Source organism: Haemaphysalis longicornis, unplaced genomic scaffold (assembly GCF_048455015.1).
Source record: "Haemaphysalis longicornis isolate Haplotype H1 unplaced genomic scaffold, Haemaphysalis longicornis Haplotype H1 scaffold_3, whole genome shotgun sequence".
Taxonomy (NCBI): Eukaryota; Metazoa; Arthropoda; class Arachnida; order Ixodida; family Ixodidae; genus Haemaphysalis; species Haemaphysalis longicornis.
This window is the reverse complement of record NW_027526335.1, coordinates 213,458,889-213,482,074: the sequence shown is the minus strand read 5'-3', so window position 1 is coordinate 213,482,074 and position 23,186 is coordinate 213,458,889. Positions and strand designations below refer to the sequence as shown.

The following is a 23,186-nucleotide window of genomic DNA, read 5'->3' as shown; positions in this document are numbered from 1 at the left end:
CAGGGTGGAGTGAAGGGAAATTGCAAGTGGCTTGAGAAAGACCACTGTGCACTGACTCCCAACCCCTTTCTGGCCCAACCTACGGGTTAGTCTGGATCCGCACCTAGATTTAACTATTCGCTAAATACTTTGCAAACTTTACGCCTGCACTTGTGTCAAACAAATGTCGGCCATCTACGTGCCACCCTCAATGTAATGTGTGCACATCAAGCATTCAGACACAGTGCGAATGCCCCGGGAACAGTTGTGGCCAGGCAACAAGCAAAGCCTTCCCTGCACCAGACACTGTGCAACCATGCAATATGCAACATGAGCTTGTTTTGATTGCTCTATCTAGTGCTCATCTGCGTTTTTCACTTTATCATCCGACCTGTAACTTGTTTATATGTGGTTATCGTCACTGAAAATGTCCTCTACTTTAACTCATTATCAACCAAACAGCCCCCTTTCTGGCACTTGAGCATTGGAAAATATCACTGTGGAAGGAATTGCATCTCAATTAGCAGTGAGGGATATTTCATGTCGCTTCTCATATCAGGGTCAGTGAGGATTTTGAGGACATCAACTCCTGTTGCAGGACAAAGGCACAGATGCACAGCACAGGTCTTGATAAGCACAACCTTTTGACGCCCTGAAACCAAACTCTGAGGCTGCAAGAATTTCAGCCATATGCTAGCTCATCATCTGTGCAGGGCCGTCGCTTTCAAGTGCTACAGTGCGGACATTTCAGCACCAGTCCGATTGGCTACTTGCGCAAGGTGCCAGTTCCGAGCGGCAGGACCTTGTTTTAGCAGAGCCCCAAACATTGTTTCAGGGAGTTGCAGTCACTCAGCACATGGCTAATCACATGGATTTGCCAGTGCAGCAAAGTTTCATGTTTGAAAATTATCATGCTGCTGAGGTGAGTATTTGAAATTTCAGATATCAAAGCAAATAAATACAACGTTGAATTGGACATCGAATTGCCCCTTTTTTTTAAGGTGCACTTCCGTGGGCATCCGTGTTTCCTAGTCGCAGTTAAGGTTGACGCTTCAGAGTTTATTGTGCAGATGCAACGTGAGGTGAGGGAACAATGCGCTCCCTTGATAGAGAACTGCTTTTTTCGAGGCATGCATCTGTGGGGGGACATTTCCTAGAAGCTGCTGGGGATGACACTATAGAGTTCACGTGCAGATGCAGAGCGAGATAGAGGAGGCAATGGGTGCCTTTGATGGTGACGAAAAATGCATCCCTTTGATATGTCCTCGCACACAGGCATCTGCGTTCCATAGGTGCCATTGATGCTGACCCTGCAGAGCTCGTCACACACAAATGCAAAGCAAGATGTGGAAGACAATGCACTGCTAAGCCTACTTTTATAAGGCGCTGCTGAAGGTGGATGCAATTGGAGTTCATTGCAAATGCAAAGTGAGATGTGGGAGAACAAAATTCACTCCTTTGAAGAAGAAGACCGTACCCTTACTGTCTTTTTTGAGACATACTTTCCTGGGCGTCCAAATTTTCTGGGTGACATTGGGGTTGAGGCTAGAGGGTTTATCGAGTTTATGAGGTGCAAATGCTAAGTTAACGCAAGAGACAGAATGTGTGGCATTGATGGCACAGATATTTCCCTGCTGCTTACATATTCTTAGATGGGCAACTGCATTTCATAGGTGCCATTGAAGCGGACACCAGGAGAGGAAAAGTGCTCCTTTGATAGAGATAAGTGTGTTCCCCTGCCACTGCTGTTGCTGTTGGCTTCGATGTTTCCATGGTGCCAATGTGGTTGGTGCTACAGAATCCGCACGTAAATTCAAACTCGCATGTCAGACACAAAGCACACCTATGATGGTGAAAATGTGTTCGAAGCAGCTATCCGCGTTTCCTAGGTGTCATTGAGGTTGCCTCCATAGATTTTATTGCATGTATGCAATGCAGAGTGAGATGTTGCAGACATTGTGCACTCTTTATGGAGAGCTCCTTCCGACGAGCTCCTCCATGCTTCACAGGCATGCTTCCATGGGCATTTGTGTGCGGACTCTGGTGTCATCCCCAGGTGGCACTGGGGATGACACGAGTTCACACACAAATTCAGAGCGAGATGCAGGAGACAGTGCGCTCCTATGATGGTGAAGGACACATTCCATCAATACTTCCGCTAATGTGGGCATTGGCGTTTGCTAGCTGTTTCGAGGTTGACGCCCGAGTTCACTCACAAAAATGCAAAGTGAGGTGCGGGAGCCAGTGCACCCCTTTTACAGTGGAAAATACGTTCTCGCTACTTGCTCCGACGTGGCCATCCGTAATTTGTAGGTGTCGTTGAGGGGGATGCAACAGAGTTCACACACAAATGCTAAGTAAGATGGGGAGATAATGCGCTCCTCTGACATAGAAGGGGGTGCTCCCTTGCTCGCTTTTTCTAAACATAGGTATACGTGGGTGTCCACATTTCCCAGGTTCAGTTGAGGTTGAGGTTACAGAGTTCACCACACAGAAATGCAACGTGCCATGTTGGAGACAATACGCTCCTCTGAGGAAAAAGTGTGTGTTCCCTCACCTCTTCCGAGGCATTCCCCACGGGTATCTGCATTTTCTCTGTTGAAGCAAGAGCTCATAAGTCGCAAATGCGAATCCTTCTAGTTCAGAGATTGAAGCTGCCTCCAAAGCATCAGCTAAGCTAAAAGTAAACTTGTTCGATTGCTGCATTCAACCTTCTCCATTCACTCCTCCCACTCCTCCCAACACACACCCGATTTCTTGCCCTTCCCCCCTTTCCCAACCCTCCTCCACTGCATGTCATAACCACGGACAAAAGCTGATGGAACAAACATTTCAGCCAAGCAAGCAAGAACAGTTTATATAAACAAGTGACCAAGGCTACAGTGGACCAAGCTAAATTACCTCAGCCTTTCCCACTCCGAATGTAGACCACCAAACACCCGTGAACAGTAGCGTCGTATGGCGCCAAACAGACGAACACAGAAAGACGTGACGGGCGCAAGCAGACGCTTGTGCCTGTTGCGCCTCCCCGTGGTTGCCTGTTTTTCATTTTGTTTTGTTTTTTGCACGATACGAAGCTTCGGATCACTGACACCAACTAGCTCAAACCCACACTGCATACAGTGAAACTGACCACACTCCTTTGTGGTCCTGCCTTGTTCCACGGACCACCAGAGAGCTGCCATAAGCACAACTAATGCTTCCGATAGTTGTATAATCCCTTTGGGGTCGTTGGAGACTGCAAGAAGGCTCTGAAGTTGCCCTCGCGCACTCTTATATATTAAATCTGTGACACAAATCTGACCACACAGGTTGACAACAGGTATGCACACTAGAAATCGTCACAGGGGACTGCAGTGCTATTTCTTTTCTTCTTTCAGTCCCTGTTACCTTTAACCCATTTGCCCCAGCCTGCAATCCTTCTGAGACTCTACACACCACCCTGTAATGAGAGGACCTCCTTTTCCAATGGTATTCAATGCAATCGCGCTAGTACCACTAACGCTGCCCGAGGTCCTTTTTGAAGCGAAAACTGCAATCAAAGTAAATGAAAAATTGAAGCGGAGCATGAGGTCGCGGGTTCGATTAGATGGTTTTGTGAGCACAAGTTGTGATTTTTGTACTTTTTCTGTGTTGTTGTTGTTTTCTTTAAGTGAAAGAACCTCACTTTCTGTGTTATTGCATCAAGTGGTAGTATGCAATATGTTTTTGAAATTGTGCGTGTAGCGTAAGCTCTCTCTCCGCTAAGCCGTCAACGGAAAAGGGGTCGGGGCCCGTCAAGCTATTCAAACAGCTTTTTGTCTCGCCTCCTCCTGTAAAGAAAGGAAATATAGAATGAAAGATTCCAGGCCACGGCGGCCGCTTTTCTGATGGAGGCGAAAAGGGTAAACGCCCGTGTGTACGAGATTTCGGCGCACGTTAGAGATCCCCAGGTGGTCCAAATTAATCCGGAGCCCTGTGCTGGGGTGGTAGCGAGCACCTGGCGCTTTTGCTCGGGGGCAGCCGAAATCCAGTGGACGGCCCGTGTCTGTTGTTCCTGTTGGTCGCTTCCCGCAGCGGCCGCAAGCACAGGGGCAGGCGCGGGTGCTAGAAGGCGGGAGTAACGAGGGCTGCTCGCCGAGTAAAGGACACCACGTGGAGATGATGTGTGGCCGCATCGCGATTACCCTCCCCTCGTGGGGCTAGGATAGCCATCCGCCGGATGATCGAATAAAGTCTTTTCACTCACTCACTCAGTCCAGAGCCCTCTACTACGGCGCGCCTCATCACCTGCGTCGCGTTGGCGCATTAAACCCTGCACTCAAATCTCAACAATTGAAGCACTTCGAGGGCCGCTGCGATCAGAGGACTAATGTGCTGCACAGGCAGAGCAGCCGCCTCTCTCTGTTCGCAACCCCTTCCCCGGTGGAATGACAGGGCCAGTGTGATAGCATGGAAGTAGAAACTACACCACAGAGCACCTTAGGTGCCAGCCCCACAAGGACTGGGCACCCACTGAACAGCGCCACCTGTGGCAGAGCACTCATCAGTGGAATGCAGAGTGGCACTGCCAATGGTGGCGGGGGGGGCCCTGCCTCTGGTTCTGCGGTGTGTCCTGCAAAGCCTACATAATCACGAGGGGTTTTTGTGATAGGAAAGCCTCGGGAAAAGGGACAGCCTTTACAAGGAACGGCAGGCGCATGACCTGAGCGAGTGACAAAGGCAGGCTCCACACACGCATATTCAGCTAACACCTTGCGCAGTCTGGCAGATGACGCTCAAACGCGCAGTGCGCAAGGTTAAGATTTGAAGCTGGAAGTTCAAATTCGTTCCTCCGTGTAACCTCTGTAATGTACGAAACAAATTTCACATGCTGCATTATTGCTGGCATGCAGTTCGACGCGTCGAGGGACATCACCGAAGCCAAATACTCCAGCAAAGCCGGCACGAACAGCTGACAAGCATGAAGCCGCGCTGGTATTTGCCATTATAAAGAAATGGTGTCGTGCCCGAAAGCAAGTGATAGTTTGGCGAGAGGCAGGGGCGGGCACACACACACACACACACGTTCCAAGGTGATTTAACCCAAAGGAAGGAGGAGGACTGCCTTTATTATCAGAGGGGGCATGAATGCCCTGTTGGGGAAGGAAAGGGACACGAAGGAAGGGAGGGAATAATCGAAAAAAGAACAATGTTCAAGGTTCAATCACCTTAAATGGTGGGTAGCATTGTAAAGTCCGTGAACATATAGTTCGCAAAAACCGTGAAGAGATAGGTGCGACGATTTTTATAGGTGTCGGTCCAGGTTATTACAGCAGCTTGTGCACTAACCACTGGTTAGTGCGTATTCAATAACTTTCTCAAGCACCGAGTGGTCCTCTCGAACGCATTGCAGGTGCGCTTCTTCATCTCCGGGTGGGGAACCGAGGTCCAATAGTGGCTCGCGACCGGTCTTGAAGTGCTCTCAGTGCCATATCAAATGGTATAGGTTAGGGATACACTTCTCGTCACAATACGGGCAGCGTTGGATGTGCGAGCTGGCTCCGTGGGTCCATTTATGTAGTACATGAGGGGTTAGGGCCGTGTTAGCGTAAACGCAAAGGGAAAAAAAGTCTTTGCATAGGGTTTGGTATGTCTTCATTTCACCAACTTTTAATTTCATTGGTGGCAATGCAGCGTGTCAACCTAGACAGCGTTTGAGCAGCGAAGCTGTTGTACATCAAACCTTTCCGTAAATCCGCTGTAGGTCCTGCGTCACGCAGGTGGCTTTGCAGAAACTGGTTCCCAGGCCCACTGATGAAGTGGTCTTGCCGCCACAAGCCTCGCAAAAACCTATTCCCAGTCTTGCCAATAAAAGGTGCAGTGGTCTCACAGTGGCAGGTTGCTCGCCCTCCCACCAAGGGAAGCCTCAACGTTAAGTTTGGCTGCCGATTCCCTTGTGCGGCAACGGCGCTGCCATGCTTGGGCGAGTGCTAGTTGATGTTAGTGTGCGAGTCAGGCTTGAGCCGACACAAAAAAACCATACCTCCACTGTTTTAGCACATTTCACACTGGGTGGCACTGTATTTGCTTTTTTTTTTTTCTGGAGTTACTTGCGTCGGTGCTGAAGATTGAAGCACCGATTTCATGAGGTCATTTCAGGTTCAACTGTGTATTTCTTGCTTTCAAAGTAATTGCGGGAATCAACATGTTTTACTAGAGTTCGTTTACCCGGATATATTCACTCAGAGTGACACCAGAACACTAAAAGCAATGAGGAAAACTCAACAAAATCAACAGCAGGCTGCGCATTCCTATGTGCTGGCCCAATCCAGTAATGAGGGGAGCGACGAAATGTGGCGCCACCTGTCCAGCTGCCCAACTCCCTACAGACAGAGAAGGTCTATTCCTTCAAAGAACTGACTGTTAAGAAATAAAGATGGGCAGGCAGGGGGCGACAGTAGGGGGAGTAGAGGAGGAGAAAGAGGAGGATCGACGCGCTCACTGCCTCGCTAATCGACTCCATCACCACATCGGAAGCCAGACGCTGGTCCTCTTTCGCTACACTGACTATTCCCGGGAAACTGCCAGAGCTGCAAAGAACTCCAGGTGCAGCTCTTCGGGTGATGCAATTGGACGCATTGCTCATACTAAGCCTAAAGATGCAAGAAGAGGTAAAGCTTAAATGATTGTGTCACCAGGTACACTTGAAATCACCACACAGCAGTGCTTGGTCAAAAATATTTTATTGTTTTCTTTCCTCTCATGCCCAAGAGCAGTCAATATGACGCCTCAAGGAGCAATTGCAGCCTCCCGTCGCCACTTATACACAGACATGGTGGCCCAGCTTCACAATTTGCAAAGCCCGTTTCTCAACACCCTCCCTTGGCCATTCATTGTGCGACCCTGTAGGGGCAGTACCTACCTCCGCAGTTTGATGGCAACCACAACCTGCATCAGGCCGTAGTCAAAGTAAGCACTGCACAAGGATGCGAAGCTAAGCAAAGCGCACAGCCAAGGCCCCTTCCCCTCCCCACATTGTGCAGATGCACAGAGACCCACTGTGGGACAGAAAGCAGATCTGTAGATGACGAACACACAAGCAGCACTGTGGCAAGGAAGCAGCAGAGACTCGCTTTTTGAAAGAAACAGCAATCTCCACATCGCCCAGAGATCATCTCTCCAGTGACACCTGGACCTTGGCACACAACAGACACAGCCAGTGGGGGAAATCCATGGCCAGCGCTCCTCTAAGTACCAGTGACTGCAACAACACTCCCTGAATACTGTTAACGCACTCAACACGGCCTTCGCGCCTACCCAGCCCTGTGCTCTTCTGGTTGGCTGGACACGGCAGCAGCGGCATGCAGTGGGCTGCTGCACGTTATGTGGAGCCAACCCAGGCTGCCCAACCACCCCGAGCCACTGCATGCCACAACAGCGGCGCACTCGCAGGCCTCGCTCACTATTCATGTGCTCCCCCTCTAGGGCAGGCAACACGCCGCCGCCTGTGCTTGCAGCAGCCCAACACACCCTCCTCCCAAACACAAACGGCTTCACAGAACAGGCACCACCGCAGGCCACGCCGACGGGGCGGCTCTGCTGCGTTGCACACAGCATGGCCAACACCTTCGGAGCCTATGTACAGATTCACTGAAGTCTCAGCAAGCTGCACGGTAAGAAGAGCCACTCGGTACGAGCGCACCGTGCAGGCCGCAAAAGTGTGCGCTCGACGTTGTACGCACTGGCCCACAGGCTGGGGCCCCACCCACGTGTGGCAGTCCCCACTAAGGGGCCAAGGGGCCGCCCCCCCTCCGCTGCAGTCCCGCTGTCGAGCCACCGCGCGGGGGTCGGGGGGCTCAAGCCAGGGGCCCCCCACGTGGCTAGAGCTTTCGGTGCAACTTGCGCATCATCTGGAGCTTGCGCATCTGCTTCTGCCGCAGCTCCTCCTCCTCCCGCTTCATGTCCTCAATGTCCTCCTTCAGCCCGATCCTCGCACTGCACACAGGCACACAGCCAGGGGGCCTCATTCCGTTTCACGTGCATTACCCAAGCGATAGCACCTAGCACCACCTACGGGTCCACTTACAACACTAGCAGTGCTCTTTCGACTAACCGCCGTTCGGTTTTCGTAGCTTTAAAGTGGCATATTCAGTTCCTATTTTAACAGCCTGGGTTTGAACCCCCACAATCCTGGGCAATCTGCTGTTTTTCTTCAAGTCAAGAAATTTTGCGCAAAAATGTTCTAAATCAATACCTGCAGACATCTTTCCCAAAATAACACCAGTTCGGTAAGGTTTAGGTTGCACCAGGCAGTCTGCAGCCTATCTCAGCAGTGAACTGATGCTTCTGACCATGCAGGAAGGACCCCTTCTGTGCAGTAGATGAAATGAAAAGTTGCAGCCAGGGGCAGGCATGCGACTATCACGTGGGGCTACAACAACGGCCACCAACACGAAGTGACTGCAGCTAAGCATGGACAGCACAGCACATACATACCAAGCGTGCTTCCCCTCCACTATACATGGCTTCTGCGCTCTCACCCTCACATATTATCCGCAGTCAGGGACAAACAGCTGCCCACTACAAAACTCCTCCCCCAGGCTTTTTTGTGGCTACTGGCTGTCTCAGCACTACTACTTCAGGAAGAACACCTCCGTTAAGGCTTTGTCACCATGCCCTCACCACTATCCGTAGCAGAAAGACAACTAGCGATACAGCTAGACTCTCTAATCACTATTTTCTTTCTCTCTCACTAGGCTGGCAACACCTGATGGACAGAATGATAGCAGCCACAATTCTTTCCGGGCCTGCACAGTGAAATGCCAATGGCGGTGCCGGCGAAGTTTCTGCTCCCGTAACAGAAACCGCTAGCTCGACCTAGGCCCAGCACTTGTGCTGTTATCTGGCTGCTCCAGGAAGCACCTGTCCTCGAGCAACCCTCGGCGACAGCCCCCCTCCCTGTCAAACCAGAGCCCCTCGCGCTCAGCTCCAGTGCCGCCCTGGAGGGGGTCTCACCTGCGCACTTCCTCCTTCATCTGCTGCGCGTAGCTCGACTCCATGGCCTCGTCATCGTCGTCGTCCTGAAACCTGCAACCGACACGAGAGCGGCACAGTGAGCACCCCCAACCCAGCTTTGCACAACTGTGTGGCTCCTCAGCACAGCTTTTGCCAAATTTCGACAAAACTCGTGGGCAGCCTTTTCCTTCATTTCACTGTTCAACTAAGACGTTTCTAAAAAAGTAGCGCAATTTCAACTAAGTTTTGCTTTGGCTAAAAAAAAAAAAAAAAACACGCTTTATCAGTATTTAAGAACACCCTCCTGGAATTATTTATTGTTCACAAGTTACTGATTGAAGCTTGACTAGGCTAGTTGGTTATGCATCGTTGATTGGATTGCGCTGGTTAAAACACAAGATGAGCTAAAAAGGACACATACAATTGACGTATAGACTGTGCACTGACAACTGGTTATTAGAATTGAAATGACAACTGCACACTTACATATTAAAAGCAAACAAAATGTGAAAAAAAAGAAAAAAATATGAAAAAGAAAGAAAAGATTGCAACACCCTGATTGAAGCAAAGCAGGGTGTTTTTACCTATCCACAGAGCACCAAAAGGGCTCGCCAAAAGGAGGACATCAAGGTAATAAAGGGGGGGGGACTCCAGCTGCCTTGGCTCAGCTTGGCCAAGAAAACTACGAGAGACAGAGAGAGAACGCACCTGCTCTTGTCGTAGCCAAAGATCTCGCGGATGTGCTTGGAGTAGTCGAGGTTGCCGTCCAGGGGCGTGTCATCGATGAAGTCGTCCATCTCCTCCTCCTCGTCGTCGTACTCATCCTCGTCTTCCTCAGACTCGATGTACTGGGCTGCAAGGCAGGAAGGGGCACGAGATGCGGCACCTGCTCTCCCATTCGTCCTCAGCTTGGGCAGACTCCGCTCTCACCCCACAAGTTTCGGTTGCATCTTCCCTCATCAGAGCCAAAGCAGTTTCAGCATAGCCATAAAGGAAATGATGTACCACTAACGCCCCATAAGCTGAAAGCTGGCCCTAGGAGCACGGTGACCAGACGACACCAGGCTGGTCGTGCTGCAGAGGTTTCTAACAGGAGCACGGTCTTTGTTTCGCCTCACAAAATTGCTACATCCCGCTTTTCTGGGTGCAAGATATCGAAACCAAGTTTACTCGCTACTATATAAGGTAAGCATACCAAGAACATTTCGTTCATTTTAAAAACACGAGGTCTTTCCCTTACAAATTTTTTCTTTCCCATTACTGCCTCCAAGTGGAATGGTAAACTATTTTGCCTCCCAGAAGCTGTTGATCCATCTGCTTGGCATTTAGGAGCTTCCCTTTCTCTCCCTCCCTCCTCCTCACCTCTGCTCTGCCTTCGTGTGTCATGTCAGTACGTCCAACCCAAACTTCCTCCCTTCCCAGATGTTATTTCAGCTCGCCTCTATGCCTACACTACTCCGTCCCCCTCTCAGAAGATGGGATAAGGCAATGACGAAACAGCGCAAGATTGACGGGACAAAGAGAAGACAACAACACGAGTCCCGTCGTGAAGGTTCCGGAACGCTGTTTCACCATTATGAACTGTCACGAGGAACAGCAACCACCATCCAAGGTACTCTCACCCGTGCCGCCAAAAAGTGGACGGAGTCGGCGCTGGTGAAAATCACCTTCATGCGACCGCTATCAACATCCATCATCCTCTGTACCATCAGTGCGTTGGGCACAAGAGCTCGGTGCACATGGCAGATCCTCTTGGCACGTTAGCGAAGCCTCTCAGAGTACCCTGCCCAGTGTCCGCCGCATCAATAAAGCCTCGTTACACAATGCACATGAACTGGCCCACCTCTCGGTCCTTCTGCACTGGGCAAAAGGTAACCTGTCACTGGAGAACAGTTCGTTGTTGGGCAAGTTGGCACTCGGCTGTGGAGCACATTACAGCACAGAGGTAGAGGAAGACGAAGAGAGAACACGAGGCAGCGCTGGTCCTGTGTTCTCACTCACCTTATTTTCTCGATTCTAACGCGCACCCTTTTTTGCTAAAAGCTAGCCTTAACATTTGTGTGCGCGTTCCAATCGGGCTCAAAACCGAAATAGGCTTTAAAGGGGCCAGCAGCATTGCCATACGGAACGGACACAAAGTCCACCCAAAATCCAACTCAATCCAATCCGTGAACACCACGTCAGTGAATTTCGGCACACTAATTCCTCAATGGCATGTCGCATACCTTGGTCAGCTGTTGCACTTGTTTTTTTTTTTTTGTGGTGCTGCAATTAGCCTGTCAAGCCTACAATTATGAAGATCAAGGCACTTAGAATCACCAACAGCTTCACTTCCACAGCTGCATATGCCAAATAAAATCGCCTTTTCCCAGGTACGTGGTGTCATGTTATTTTCATTTGCACGGCACATTCCGTGTCAATTTTTTTTCTTTTTCCATCAAGTTTTCCTGATCGAACTTACCCACACGTTACAACCGCACAAATACGGTAGTCACGCTTTAACGTGTTCCATAACATGTCACCTCAGGCGGAGGACACGCTGGAGAAAGAGAGATCACGCACCCCCCTGGAGGCGGCGGTAGAGGTCCTCGTACTGCTCCTCGTAGCTGAGCTTCTTGCCGGACTTGGCCTCCCCAGCGGCGGAGGCGGCGCGCAGCTTCTCTTCCTGCCGCCGCTTCTCCTCCTGCTTCTGCTTCTCCTCGTGGCGCCGCTTCTCCTCCAGCTGACGCTTCACCCGCAGCGCATGCTCCTTGCGCCTCGCAATCTCCTCCGCACTCAGCTGCGCAGGAGATGCCGCAAGAGGAGGCAGGGCTCTCGCTCAGAACACGCACACTGGCTTAGTGGTGGCCTTCTTTCTTGCCCACCAAAAACTGGCCCCAACCCCCAAAATGTTGAATTAGCTCAGAGAGATAGGACTCCTGCACACATGCAAGTTGGCCTCACCACACACTTCCAGAGATGAGCAGAGAAACCAAGCAGACATGAAACATGCATGGCACAGGGCATACTCTACCCAAGGTTCGTACACACTTCAAAGGCAGAAATTCAAGGATTTTCAAGGATTTTCAAGGACTTTCAAGGACCAGAACACACATTATCAAGGACCCCATCTAATGATTAATCTGGGATTATTTATAATATAACTTTTTCAACACAATGCAAAAGTTGTTTATTGTACAATACCTAAGAACATTAGTTCAAATAAGTGCTAACGAGTTGTTGAAAGCACCCCAGCTTTATTTTTTTGGTTGGTGTTTAGAAGTAGTTCTTTCTTTGTTTTTCCTGTTTTTCTCAGGTGGTTTTATTTCACAATGCATGCAATGTTGCTTGTATCGCATGCTTTGTCAGCAAGGGTGCCAGCTAAGATATTAAATAAGCAACTGTTGCGCTTATGTTGTCAATCTCCTCTTCGAGAATACGTCTTTCTGACTGCTTTTTTTTGCAAGCTGCTCTTTTTTCGAGATTCAAGATTTTGGAACATTTATTTGTTTCGATATAAGTCATAATTACTGCATTCAACAGGCAGGATGACACAAATCGCATTTCTATATCTCCCGCCAAGCGGACCAAAAATATTATGGCAGATTGTGTCAGGGCAGGTTGAATTCACAAGTTCCTACTCCTAATATTGCCTCGTTCTCAACGAAAATTCTCTAAATGTGTTGTAACTTTGTGCGATAACGCTAAGACTGGATTGTTACAATATTTTTTGCATTAGTTAAAACTTACAATCCAAGATAAACACTTTAAATCCTTGTGAAAAGACAGATCCACTGATAATCACCCATAAAAATCAAAGGTTTTCAAGGACCGCTAAAAAATTCCAGAACTTTCAAGGCCTTGAAATTGACACTTCCAAATTCAAGGGTTTTCAAGGTTTTGAAGGACCTGTGCGAACCCTGTCTACAGCAGTGGGCAGTGCACTTGGCTGCTACATGGTGATGTCCCCTGATGTCAAAAGACAACGCTCTGCATGCTTTTCTATGAAAAATATACAGCCTTTCGAGATCGTTTCTTGCAGATGCTGTGTCCTTTGTAATTTAGCACTAGTACTTTGTGATGTGTGATGATTGTAGGGTTTAACGCGCCGACGCAACGCAGGCGATGAGGCGCGCCGTAGTGGAGGGCTCCGGATTAATTTTGACCACCTGGGGATCTTTAACGTGCGCCGAAATCTCGAACACACGGGCGTTTTTGCTTTTCGCCTCCATCAGAAAAGCGGCCGCCGCGGCCGGGAATCGAACCCACGACCTCGTGCTCAGCAGCGCAACGCCTTAGCCACTGAGCCACCGCGGCGGGTCCTAGTACTTTGTTCTTTGCATACAAAATTATCAGAAATGTCACGTTTATGACTGAGGTAGATACTATACAGATTCCGTGAGTGCGCTGAAACTGCGTGACCTAATGCGAAGCATGCAAGGCACCTTTTTAAATAAATGCAGTCTCATAAAAAATAAGCGCACCTTCTTCGAATTCATTTTGCAGTAATCGACTTCACTGCCTTTGGCTTCTACGTGGCCACAGGCTGCTGCAGAACACAATTCTTGAGCTTAGTAAAGCGCTCTTTAATTGTGATACCACTGCAACTTCTGCAACTACCACAATTACAGCAATGCCAGCAATGCAAAAACAGCCGGCCATTTCTTAGGATGATGCTGCTGGCACGAGTCTTCTTTCAAGCACAGTGGCTGTCTTTTGTGATGTAAAAATACTAGTGTCATTAGCATATGAAAACCTGTTTGGGTGTGCAAGTATATTACATATCATTAATAAATACCGGAAATAGCAGAGGAACTAGTACAGAACCTTGCAGAACTCCTCCGTTAACTGATTTAAAAAAGGATAGTACACTACCGATGTAAATGGCCTGTGAAAAGTTTGTTAAAAAATTAAATATACAGAGGATTTCCAAACATGGTTCAGTACTCCAAACAATTGGAGTTTATGTAATAAGAAGCAGTACTTAATCTTACCACAAGTCTTAGCGAGCTCAGTAAGCTTTGCTCCAACTAGAAAAGTGTTGGCAGATTATACGTTTCAGTCAGTTTCCAAGCAGTCTTGGTGACCACATTAAGTGTGTCAAGTGGCTCGTCACGCGGTAAATCTCTTGCTCAGTGCACACTGCTCTGTACGAAATAGTTTGTCACAGCCGAGTTCCAGTGCATCCAGTAGCCCTCTGATTGGACAGTGGCTCAATCCCGGGTGAAGAAAAAGGCTCACCCGTGAGGCAGCTGGCCTGTCGTCCTCTTTCCGCCGGGCTTCCTCGCGGGCTCGGCTGGGTACGGCAGATTTGTGTGCGCTAGACGACGACGAGCCCCGGCTTTCATCCTTGGAGTGCGAGGGCCGCTGGGAGGAGGAGGAGGAGGTGCGCTGCTTGGTGTCGGACGTGCTCGAGGAAGAGGAAGAGGGCTTCTTGGTCGGCTGATGCTGGGACGACGACGCCTTGGCCAGGGGCGCCTTGGGCTTGTGCGAGTAGGCGTAGAAGGTGTCCCCGTCCTCGTCATCCTGCTCCACCCTCGACTTGGACGAGGACGATGATGACGGGGGCCTCTTGCCAGAGGGCGCGCTGCGGCTGTCCTGTGCTGCTCGGCTGCTGCTGACCCCGTTCTGTGTGACCAAGGGGAAAGGGGGGAGACGACACCCACTGCACTTTTGTGCGCCAAAGCCGAACCAATGGGTTTTGGGACTCAACATTGTTAAGCGGCGCTTGAAGCAGGACAAAAGCAGAGAAGACACACATTCTCTGCTTTCGTCCTGTTTCAAGTGCTACTTAACGATGTATCAACACCAACTAGCCCGACTGTTGATTTTGGGGCTGAATTCTGACATGTGTATTTTTCAAGAACGTCCATTCTGCATCCATTTCCACTTTGACGTAGGTGCACCTGCGAGGCCTCTGACCAGTAATGTATGCAGAAACTGGAGCCCCGCCTTGCTTGTGCTGTGCCACACCTGACTGTCTGCGTTCAGCCAGTCAGGGCTTGCTTGAAACAAACATTTTGAAGCAGGCATGAAATGAACAGAACTGAGAATTCCACCTCCCTGCAGCCTGGGTGGCTGCTCCTAACACGCACTGAAGCCTAAACACGCACAAAGTTCTCTTTCCTTCCTTTAACATTCCCCAATCCGTATGAGACAGCCCATGGCTCCATTTCTCTGAATTTATTTACAATACACTGCAGTCTGCTAGCGTGGGGAGAGTACACACCAAAGAAATGCACGGAGAAAAAAAAAACTGTAAACAAGAGTAACTTTGTTACATGATTAAAACAATTTAATGAATGGCACTAGTATGCAGTCATCCTAAAACAGTAAACCCGCCCCCCCCCCCTCCCTTTTACAGACCTAACTTCTGCCTCCCTACACTTTTTGGCGCCTTAAAGGGGCACTGACACAAAAATTTAGCATCTTGTTTTTTTCGTCGCGATAAGTAGCTAGTGACGTACTTATAACCTGTAGAAACCTCATTTGCTTAGGCGTGCGACGGTTGTTTAATTAGAGGGATTTTAAATGCGGCCAGTCGCAGTTTCGGTTTCAGCGAGTGCCGCGAAACGATGGATTTTGTGGATTTTGTGTGAACAAAGCTGACCACGTGACCGTCGGAGGGATATCACAGAGCAGAGCCGCCGTAGCACTGTCGAATCCGCATCGACGGCAGTTTCTGCGAATGCCCCCACGTACTGATCTCGTGAGGCGCTTAATTAAAAAGCGACCGTGGATGTGACGCAGGCGCTGCGAGTGCAAATGCTACCGCGGCTAAAGACGACGCGCGACGCTCGAGACGGTGGGTGGCAAGACGCGCGCTGGGAGCAGCCGGCCGGTCTGCCTACAGGTCCGCCTACAGATGTGTTCGGCTCAGCACTGCGTCGGATATTCGAGTGCCGCTCTCGTAAGCGGTGCAGATGACAATTTTTAATGCAACCCGCCATCGCATCATTAACTCCTTTCTCATGTAAGCCACTATGGTCGGGACTTGGGGACAATTTCGTGCACCGGTAACAAGCTATCACTCGAGCTACCTGTGCCGGCCTGGGCCACTTCGCGGCCGTGGCCGCCGCCTGCACAGCGACCGTGCGGCTAGCTCAGTGAGCTTTTCGTGCCTCCGGCGCGTTTTCGCATCCAATGGTAATAAACAGTCATAGAAACAGTGCCTGGAATCGCTGTAGAACTTTGGTCGCGGCCAGCTGCCCGATGAGCTTACGAAATCACGGCGCCTCCGCCGCCAACGATCGGGTCGTTCGTTCTCGAGAGCAGAAGCTCCGCCCTCCGGCCCTCCGATTGGAGCGGCGAGCCGGGCGAGCCCGCGTAAAACGCCGGTAGTGCGGAAGCGGCAAACACAAACTCGTGACATGTTTGGATGTTGTTTATTTACAATTGCGCGTGGTCCTCTGCTGGCTGCTCGGTTGCGTTTCGCACACTTCAAAATTGATTTTAAATATGTTCTAGGCTGTATTCGCCGCTGATATTTTGCAGATGATGTATATGCGTTCCCACCAATCTATCTCCGACGTTATCTCGCCTTCAAAATTTTGTGTCAGTGCCCCTTTAAGCGTTTCAAGATACAAACTTACCGTGAAGAGGTGTCTTTTCATGAACTTATCGGCCTGAAAAATTAGCTTTAAGGTAGCTCCTGGCTTACCTTAAGGAGTATTAACGCAAAAATTTGATGTTCCATTTTTTTTTTGTTTTATCGATGCTTAATGGTCTGGAGAACCCGACACAGCACTTTAAATACCTCAGCACGCAATAATTAATTACACTGAACGGCCTGAAAATCGTTCGTTTCAACTTCCCGCGCTTTCAGCCCGAAAGGCGCATATGACAGAATCCCGGCATGGCCTCACCGCTTTGTGCGGACGTCAAAACACTGCGGAGGCTGGTGGGGGCGTTGTTTCGACCACGCCGCTGCCGGAGCTGAACGGCTGAGCTGCCTGAAGGTGCTAGGCCTACCATTGCGGCGGAAATTCGATGACTGCTTTCAATAAAAGTCCCAATGGCGACTTCTATTGCAATTCCGGGCTATATTATCGCTTCCTTTTCCGTGAGTGGAACTTTATTTTTGCCAACAGTGCCTTTCTGGGCAGCGGTTATGCCTGTAGCTCTGGCTATGTGCGCCCGTTTGTGAATGCGCCGGCGCCTAGTCGCCGCTTGCAGGGCCGCACTGGCTGCGCGTGTGAAGTGACATCACGAGTTTTTGACGAGCGCTGTCCGCGTCACTTCTTTTGGCTAACACGGGATGATGTCACGCCGATGTCCATTTTCTGAGTGCCGCTCTGCGTGCTGTTCCGTCGGGGTGGTAAATGGGATCGAATTAAAGTGTGTTGTTCGCGTCGCAGGCCCCTCATATTTTAGCCAGGGTATTCTGTTGAGTAAAGGAAGCGAACTGTGCAATAATATTAACGCCAAAATTTGGTGTCAGTATCCCTTTAAGTGTGTCTTTTCCTGGACAACATTGGAGACTACAATGACAACTGAGATTGCAGATTTCATGCGTCGTTCAAGAGAAATTTCTAAAGCTCACAAGAATGACGCGCTTTCTGATTGCAAAAATGCTCCGTGCACACGCCAGTACAGCCGGCACGTGACGCTGCCAGTGCAAGCACAGTCCGTGCATGGAATGACATAGGCAGGTGCGGCGGCAAATTGTTTCCACTCGCCACAACGCCGCCAATGAGAAAAACCAAGTTACACATGCAAGAAAGGAAACAATAGTGCAAGGAAAATTTACAGCAGGGATCATCACCCACAATAGTAGTGCACTGTTTTCGCAATGGCCTTGATATCTTTGCCTTGCTTAGGTGCCCTTTCTAACTTTGTGGTAATAAACAACTTTGCTGTACCATACCACACTGAATAAAATACTACGCATTTCTGGGTTCATCATAACAGGATAACTGCCACAGAAATCGAGCATGATGAATCAAATTTCAAACTTAGTTCATTATATCTAATAATTTTCTATATCAGCATTCGTTATGAGGCTTGCCTGTACAGTCGAGTCCAGTTATAACGATACCGTTTATAACAATGTATCGGATATAATTATGAACAACTATGGCACCATCCACTTTTGTATGCGTTCTATGGCAAAATAAACCGCTTATTACAATGCTCCAGTGACTCGCTGAGGAGGCTAAGGCCTTCTGCTGCTGAGCATGAGGTCGTGAGTTTGATTCCCGGCCACTTTTCTGATGGAGGCGAAAAGTAAGAGAGCTTGGTGTACGAGGTTTCGGCGCACGCTACAGATCCCCAGGTGGTCAAAATTAATCCGAAGCCCTCCACCACAGTGTGCCTCATCGCCTGCACTGCGTCGGCGCATTCAACCCAACAATCAATCAATCAACAAGGCTCCAGGAACATGATATCGGATATGACGATTGAATCCAGCTGACGGCATGCGCCACGAGCTGCAGTGCGCCTCGCATCCCTTCCATCCCTCAGAAAACGAGTCAAGCGCGTCGCTTATGCGGAAACAAGAGGAGAAGGGGAGCAGTTTTCCTTACGAACCCCCCTCCTGGCGCCGCCACTTTGGCATCGTCCTTGCGCCCGCTTTCAACATCGTGGCACCGCACGCTTGCACGTTCGCTTGTTGAATCACGTGCGTGCTGCTTTAAATTTGACTGGGTGCCTCTTCCACGACCGGCTATATTTTGGCCTCGTCAAACTGCGTTCGTTCTTCTGTGGAAGGGACGTCGGGGCCGATGTTTTGGAAACGCCCGAGTGCCTCACTGAAAAGGCGATCGTTCCGTGCATACGCGCTGCAGACAGTGGGGTAAGTGACGACTCTGTGACGACGCGGTTGAGCGGCCTACTCAGGTAGTGTCTTCAAGGAGGCCCAACGCATGACACAGTCCCTCGGGGACTTCATTTCCGCCAAGGACCTTCAGCTCAGCTAAGTGAAGCCGCTATAGGTGCTTCTGAAAAAGATGTGCGCCAGCCTCACATGCAGCAAACAGAGCTGACCGACTAGGACTTGCTTTCCGCAAATGAGTAGTAGTATGACCTTGCCTGCATGCAAATAAAATATTTTGGTCTGTGTTTTGTCTTTATTTTTTTTTGAAACCCGCTTATAACAATTCTCGGTTATAACGACAAAATTTCCTTGTAACTTGATATTGTTATAAGTGGACTAGACTGCATTGCTCTTCCTAGGATTTGTCCATACCAGCAGCTTCGCTGCCAGCCAAAGTCTACTCCAGAGGATCCAGCATACAGGCCCAACTGACTGACACTGCCCACCTAAACTTGGATAGCAAGAATGGCCACACGCAGACAGTTTGTTTGGGACACACAAACAAAAAAAAGGAAGAACAAGAAGAAAAGAGCAAGTTGCCCAAAACGGCACATGTTCTACCGATCCCGAATGGGCCCTCCCCACCAGCCTTCACTCTGCCAGCAATCACCAGCTCTTGCTGGCAATGCATGATGGTGACTAGAGGCTCTCCCTTTGTACCGAGACGTCGGTCGTCCACAAACGACCTGCCCGTTTTATTCAAATTATTTGTCCCGCCCAGAACAAACCTTATTGATTTGCTTCCTGCCTCCCTCGTGGCTTCATCGATACCTCCCCCCTTCCTGTCCACCCCCCTCCCCACTGCTGTAAATCCTCATCTGCATGATTACACCACCTGCGTACCCATCCCTTCCCTGCCTTTCATCCACCACCACTGCAGCCGCCTCTTCGCCCCCTCTATGGCCCTGAAGTCCAGGCTCCCCTCAGCCAAAACCCCCCAAGTTTCTGTTAACGCCGTTTCCCCATCGCCCCACGGCGGTCTATCTTCGGAGGAGGCAGTACTGGCAGTGCCTACCTTGAGGGCGTCTTTGGAGAGGGACGATGATGATGATGACGACGAGGGCTTCTTAGAGAGGGAGGAGGACGAGGGCCGACTGTGCGCCTCGCTCGAGCTCTTGGGCCTCCGGTCGTCGGACGGCTTCTTGGTCGGCGGCCCCCCGTCCCTGTCCCGCCGGTCACCTCCACCCCCACCACCACCGCTGGAGGACACCGGCCGCACTGTGGGCTGCTGCCCGGGCTTCCGCTGGGACAACTGGGCGTGCTTGTCCGCTGGCCTCTTCTCGGGCACCCGCGCCTGAGGGGGCAAGAGGGAGCAGGGGTGGCGCATGTGCGATGCGCTTTCGCAAGCTTTCTCCACCCTGACCAGGGTGTCTAGCAAATTGCCTAATTCAATTTCCCTGACTTTTCCATGTTTTCCATGACCAGTTTAGTTGAAATTCCCTGACCAATACAACACGCGCCATTTTGTGGAAACGGTCCGTGAAGCATATAAAAAGCGTAGAGAAAAGACATTCTATCATACGGAAAAACACATTTGTTGCAAGTGCCCTAATACTCAAAATGCACTTTGATTAATTTCAATTTGTTCAGTTTGAGGTTTGCTTGCCTTCAGTTACGGCTTCAGAGAGTTTATTTCATCTTGCGGGATAGAAACTTCAAGTTGCGCTTCAGCAAGCACCTTTTGCTTTTTTTCTTGATTGTCCTGGCTTGACATGCAACGTGAACCGCATGGTGCGTTGCGCGTGCGATTTTTTTACGCCCGCGTCGACGATTCGCGCGCGCGGCAGCTTCTGCCTCGCTCAGAAAATGACGCACGTCGCGCGCGGCAGTGGGAGCCTGACAACTTGCGCCAATGGGGAGCCGCACACCTCATGGCGGCAGTTTCGAAGCTCTCGTGGCAGCTGGCTGGCTCCGCCAGACATGTTAAGGCTTACCACCCCGGCAGGTATTGCATGGGCCCTTTCAGTAGCGGCGCGGATGATGTTTTATTGTACCGTTTTCGCCCACATTATAAGCTCCTTTACCTCACAAGCAACTTCGTGCGTGCCTTGTGCGGCATTTTAGAGAGCGCTTAGAAGCGGTCGCTCGAGCTCCCGTCATCAGTTTGCGGTCTGAGCCGCCGCCATGTTGCCGCCGCCGGCAGCACCACGCGCAGCATGCGGGTAGTTCCGGGGCAGCGTCAGGGCGCCTGTGACGTGCACGGCGCGTTTTCGCAAGCAGAAAATACCCCATGCGATTCACTGGGTTCGCGCTAAACCATGTTCCTTTTTGAATATGTAATTCTGGCTCCTGATGTCATAAGGAAGTTCTTTCAAGATTAGCCCCCAAAAAATGCTGCCTTTTAAAATTCGCTGGATAAAAAGGCCCGTTTTGCGTGCGATTTGGGCACCACCTAGACGTCCCTCAGCCGCAAATGCACCCAGCAACTTAAGCCAGGTGCGTGCACCGCACGGCGAGTTTCTGCACGCGATTCGTGCGCGATATTTTCACGGCCATGTCGACGATTTCGTGCTTGCGGTGGCTCCTTTCCTGCACAAGCAAGTGCGTTTGTGCCTTGAGTAGCATTTTAAAGAGTGGTTAGAAGCGGCCGTTGGAGCTACCGCACTACTCCGCGGCCGGTGCTGCCGCCATGTTGCCGCCGCCTACCGCTCGGCGCGCACCGTGCGGGTGGTTTGCGCGGCGGCGTCAGCGCGCCTCGGGTGTACGCGCCGTGTTTTTCCCTTGCAGAAAAACCAGAAAATGTTTCATGCGGTTCAAGCTTTCGTCGCGCGCGAACGTGTTGCGTTCGGTTTGCGTTCGCGTTGCGTTCCGACTGGTTTCCCCGATTCTAAAACTGTTTGGGCAGGCCCCAAAGTGGTTTTCCCTGACTGGTACTACTTGATTCAAAAATTCCCTGACAATTTCCTGACTTTTCCCGGTGGCTAAAAATTCCCTGACTTTTCCCGGTTTTCCCGGTCGCTAGACACCCTGCTGACGCACACAAGAAATGCCTGGCCTCCGACATTTCCACAGTGCACCTTATGGGGGAGGACCACAGGTCTATTTTCAAAAATCAAACCTCCTGTATTTTTTTTTTTTTGAATGCTTAAAATTAAAACTTTGCTGAAGCCACACAATCAAGTCGCCACACACCAGCTGCACAATACATCAGACCGTCCTTTCAAATTTCCAGTTGAACCTGCTTGCCGAAGCACAAACGCACAAGAGGTTTCAATGACAGAAAAAGCAGCACGCAGTAGGGGGTTTTAAATGCAAGTAATAAGATAACACACACCAGCACAGGGTTCGTAAGAGGAGCAAACAGAACAATAACGCTTGGGATCAAAACCGACACCATTCCAGTGGTCTGTGTGGTCCCAGTAGAACCGCTTGGCAATGTTTCGTAGGCCTGTGTACTGAAACAACGGCTTTCATTTTTGAAGGGAATGTGAACAGAGTCATGGTTTTGTTCAGATATTTTAGAATTAAAGCGAATATTTTTGCAGTTGCCAACACGAGAACTTAACTCTACAATTCCCCGGGTACACTTTTGTGACTGGGGGCCCTATTCTGAACTGTGCAAATTCCCAGGGCAACTGGGAATTTGCCGGAAATCTTTTCTGACTGGCTTTCAGTTTTGGTCACGTGCTTCCGGTTGACAAAGCGGTTGTGTGGGCCTTCGTCATTTCAAAGTTTTATGACGTTTATGGGCACCTGTTCTAAAGTTTGCCTTATTTCTCTTTACTGACAGCGCGTCATTCTTGGCCAGCAATGAAAAACTAGACTAAATGCATCGAACATGACAACGTAGCCCTGTCTTTGCTATTCAACGACAATATTTCTTGTAATACACGCCGTCTCTGTGATTGGCTGAGAAGGCGTGACGTAATTTAAACAGTTGGCGGAAACGATCCCGTCACACATTGGCAACTTCAGCCTGCGTAAAAGTGACGTAATGTTACGTAACAACTTGAAAATGGCAGCTGCTTTTGCCGCGAAATAGGGCAAAAAATTTCCCCATCTTTCGGCGCCGCGAAATGTCAGTGAATTTGCAGCAGGCGCCGTTTCACATGACGCGTGGTTTAAAGCATGTTTTTTGCTGAAACAAAGAACACTTTCGACTGTTTCCAAGTCAGTGATCACGGAGCATACAAATAATGTGCAGTATTTTGCTTTTATGTTTGGCAATAAAATAAAAATTATTTGTTATTTTGCTTTTATGTTTGGCAATAAAATAAAAATTATTTGTTATTTTGCTTTTATGTTTGGCAATAAAATAAAAATTATTTGTTTGGTGTAACCACAGCATAAAAGGGCAGTACAAGCCTCTCCAAGACAAAGAGAACACAATGCATGGCATTTATCCACACTCCTCCTAGTAAGCTGCTGGGTCACATGATCAAACTCAAAAGAAAAATAACAAAGAAAAGTGACTCTCTTGTTCATTACAGCGCTGACT

At 49.8% G+C, this 23,186-nt stretch overlaps 1 protein-coding gene across 2 annotated transcripts in view; it reads right to left on the bottom strand.

Moving 5' to 3' along the window:
• Positions 1 to 6,664: 6,664 nt before the first annotated feature.
• The window catches only part of LOC144175961 (uncharacterized), a 33,369-nt gene continuing 16,847 nt past the window's right edge, over positions 6,665 to 23,186 (bottom strand). For both annotated transcript variants that reach the window (XM_077705038.1, XM_077705039.1), the window contains 6 exons: positions 19,764 to 20,042; positions 14,176 to 14,562; positions 11,518 to 11,734; positions 9,664 to 9,808; positions 8,956 to 9,027; positions 6,665 to 7,935 (listed from right to left, as the gene is read on the bottom strand). In XM_077705038.1, the coding sequence (XP_077561164.1) occupies positions 7,821 to 7,935; positions 8,956 to 9,027; positions 9,664 to 9,808; positions 11,518 to 11,734; positions 14,176 to 14,562; positions 19,764 to 20,042 (1,215 nt within the window). In that variant the 3' untranslated portion in view covers positions 6,665 to 7,820. The remainder of the gene's footprint in view (positions 7,936 to 8,955; positions 9,028 to 9,663; positions 9,809 to 11,517; positions 11,735 to 14,175; positions 14,563 to 19,763; positions 20,043 to 23,186) is intronic.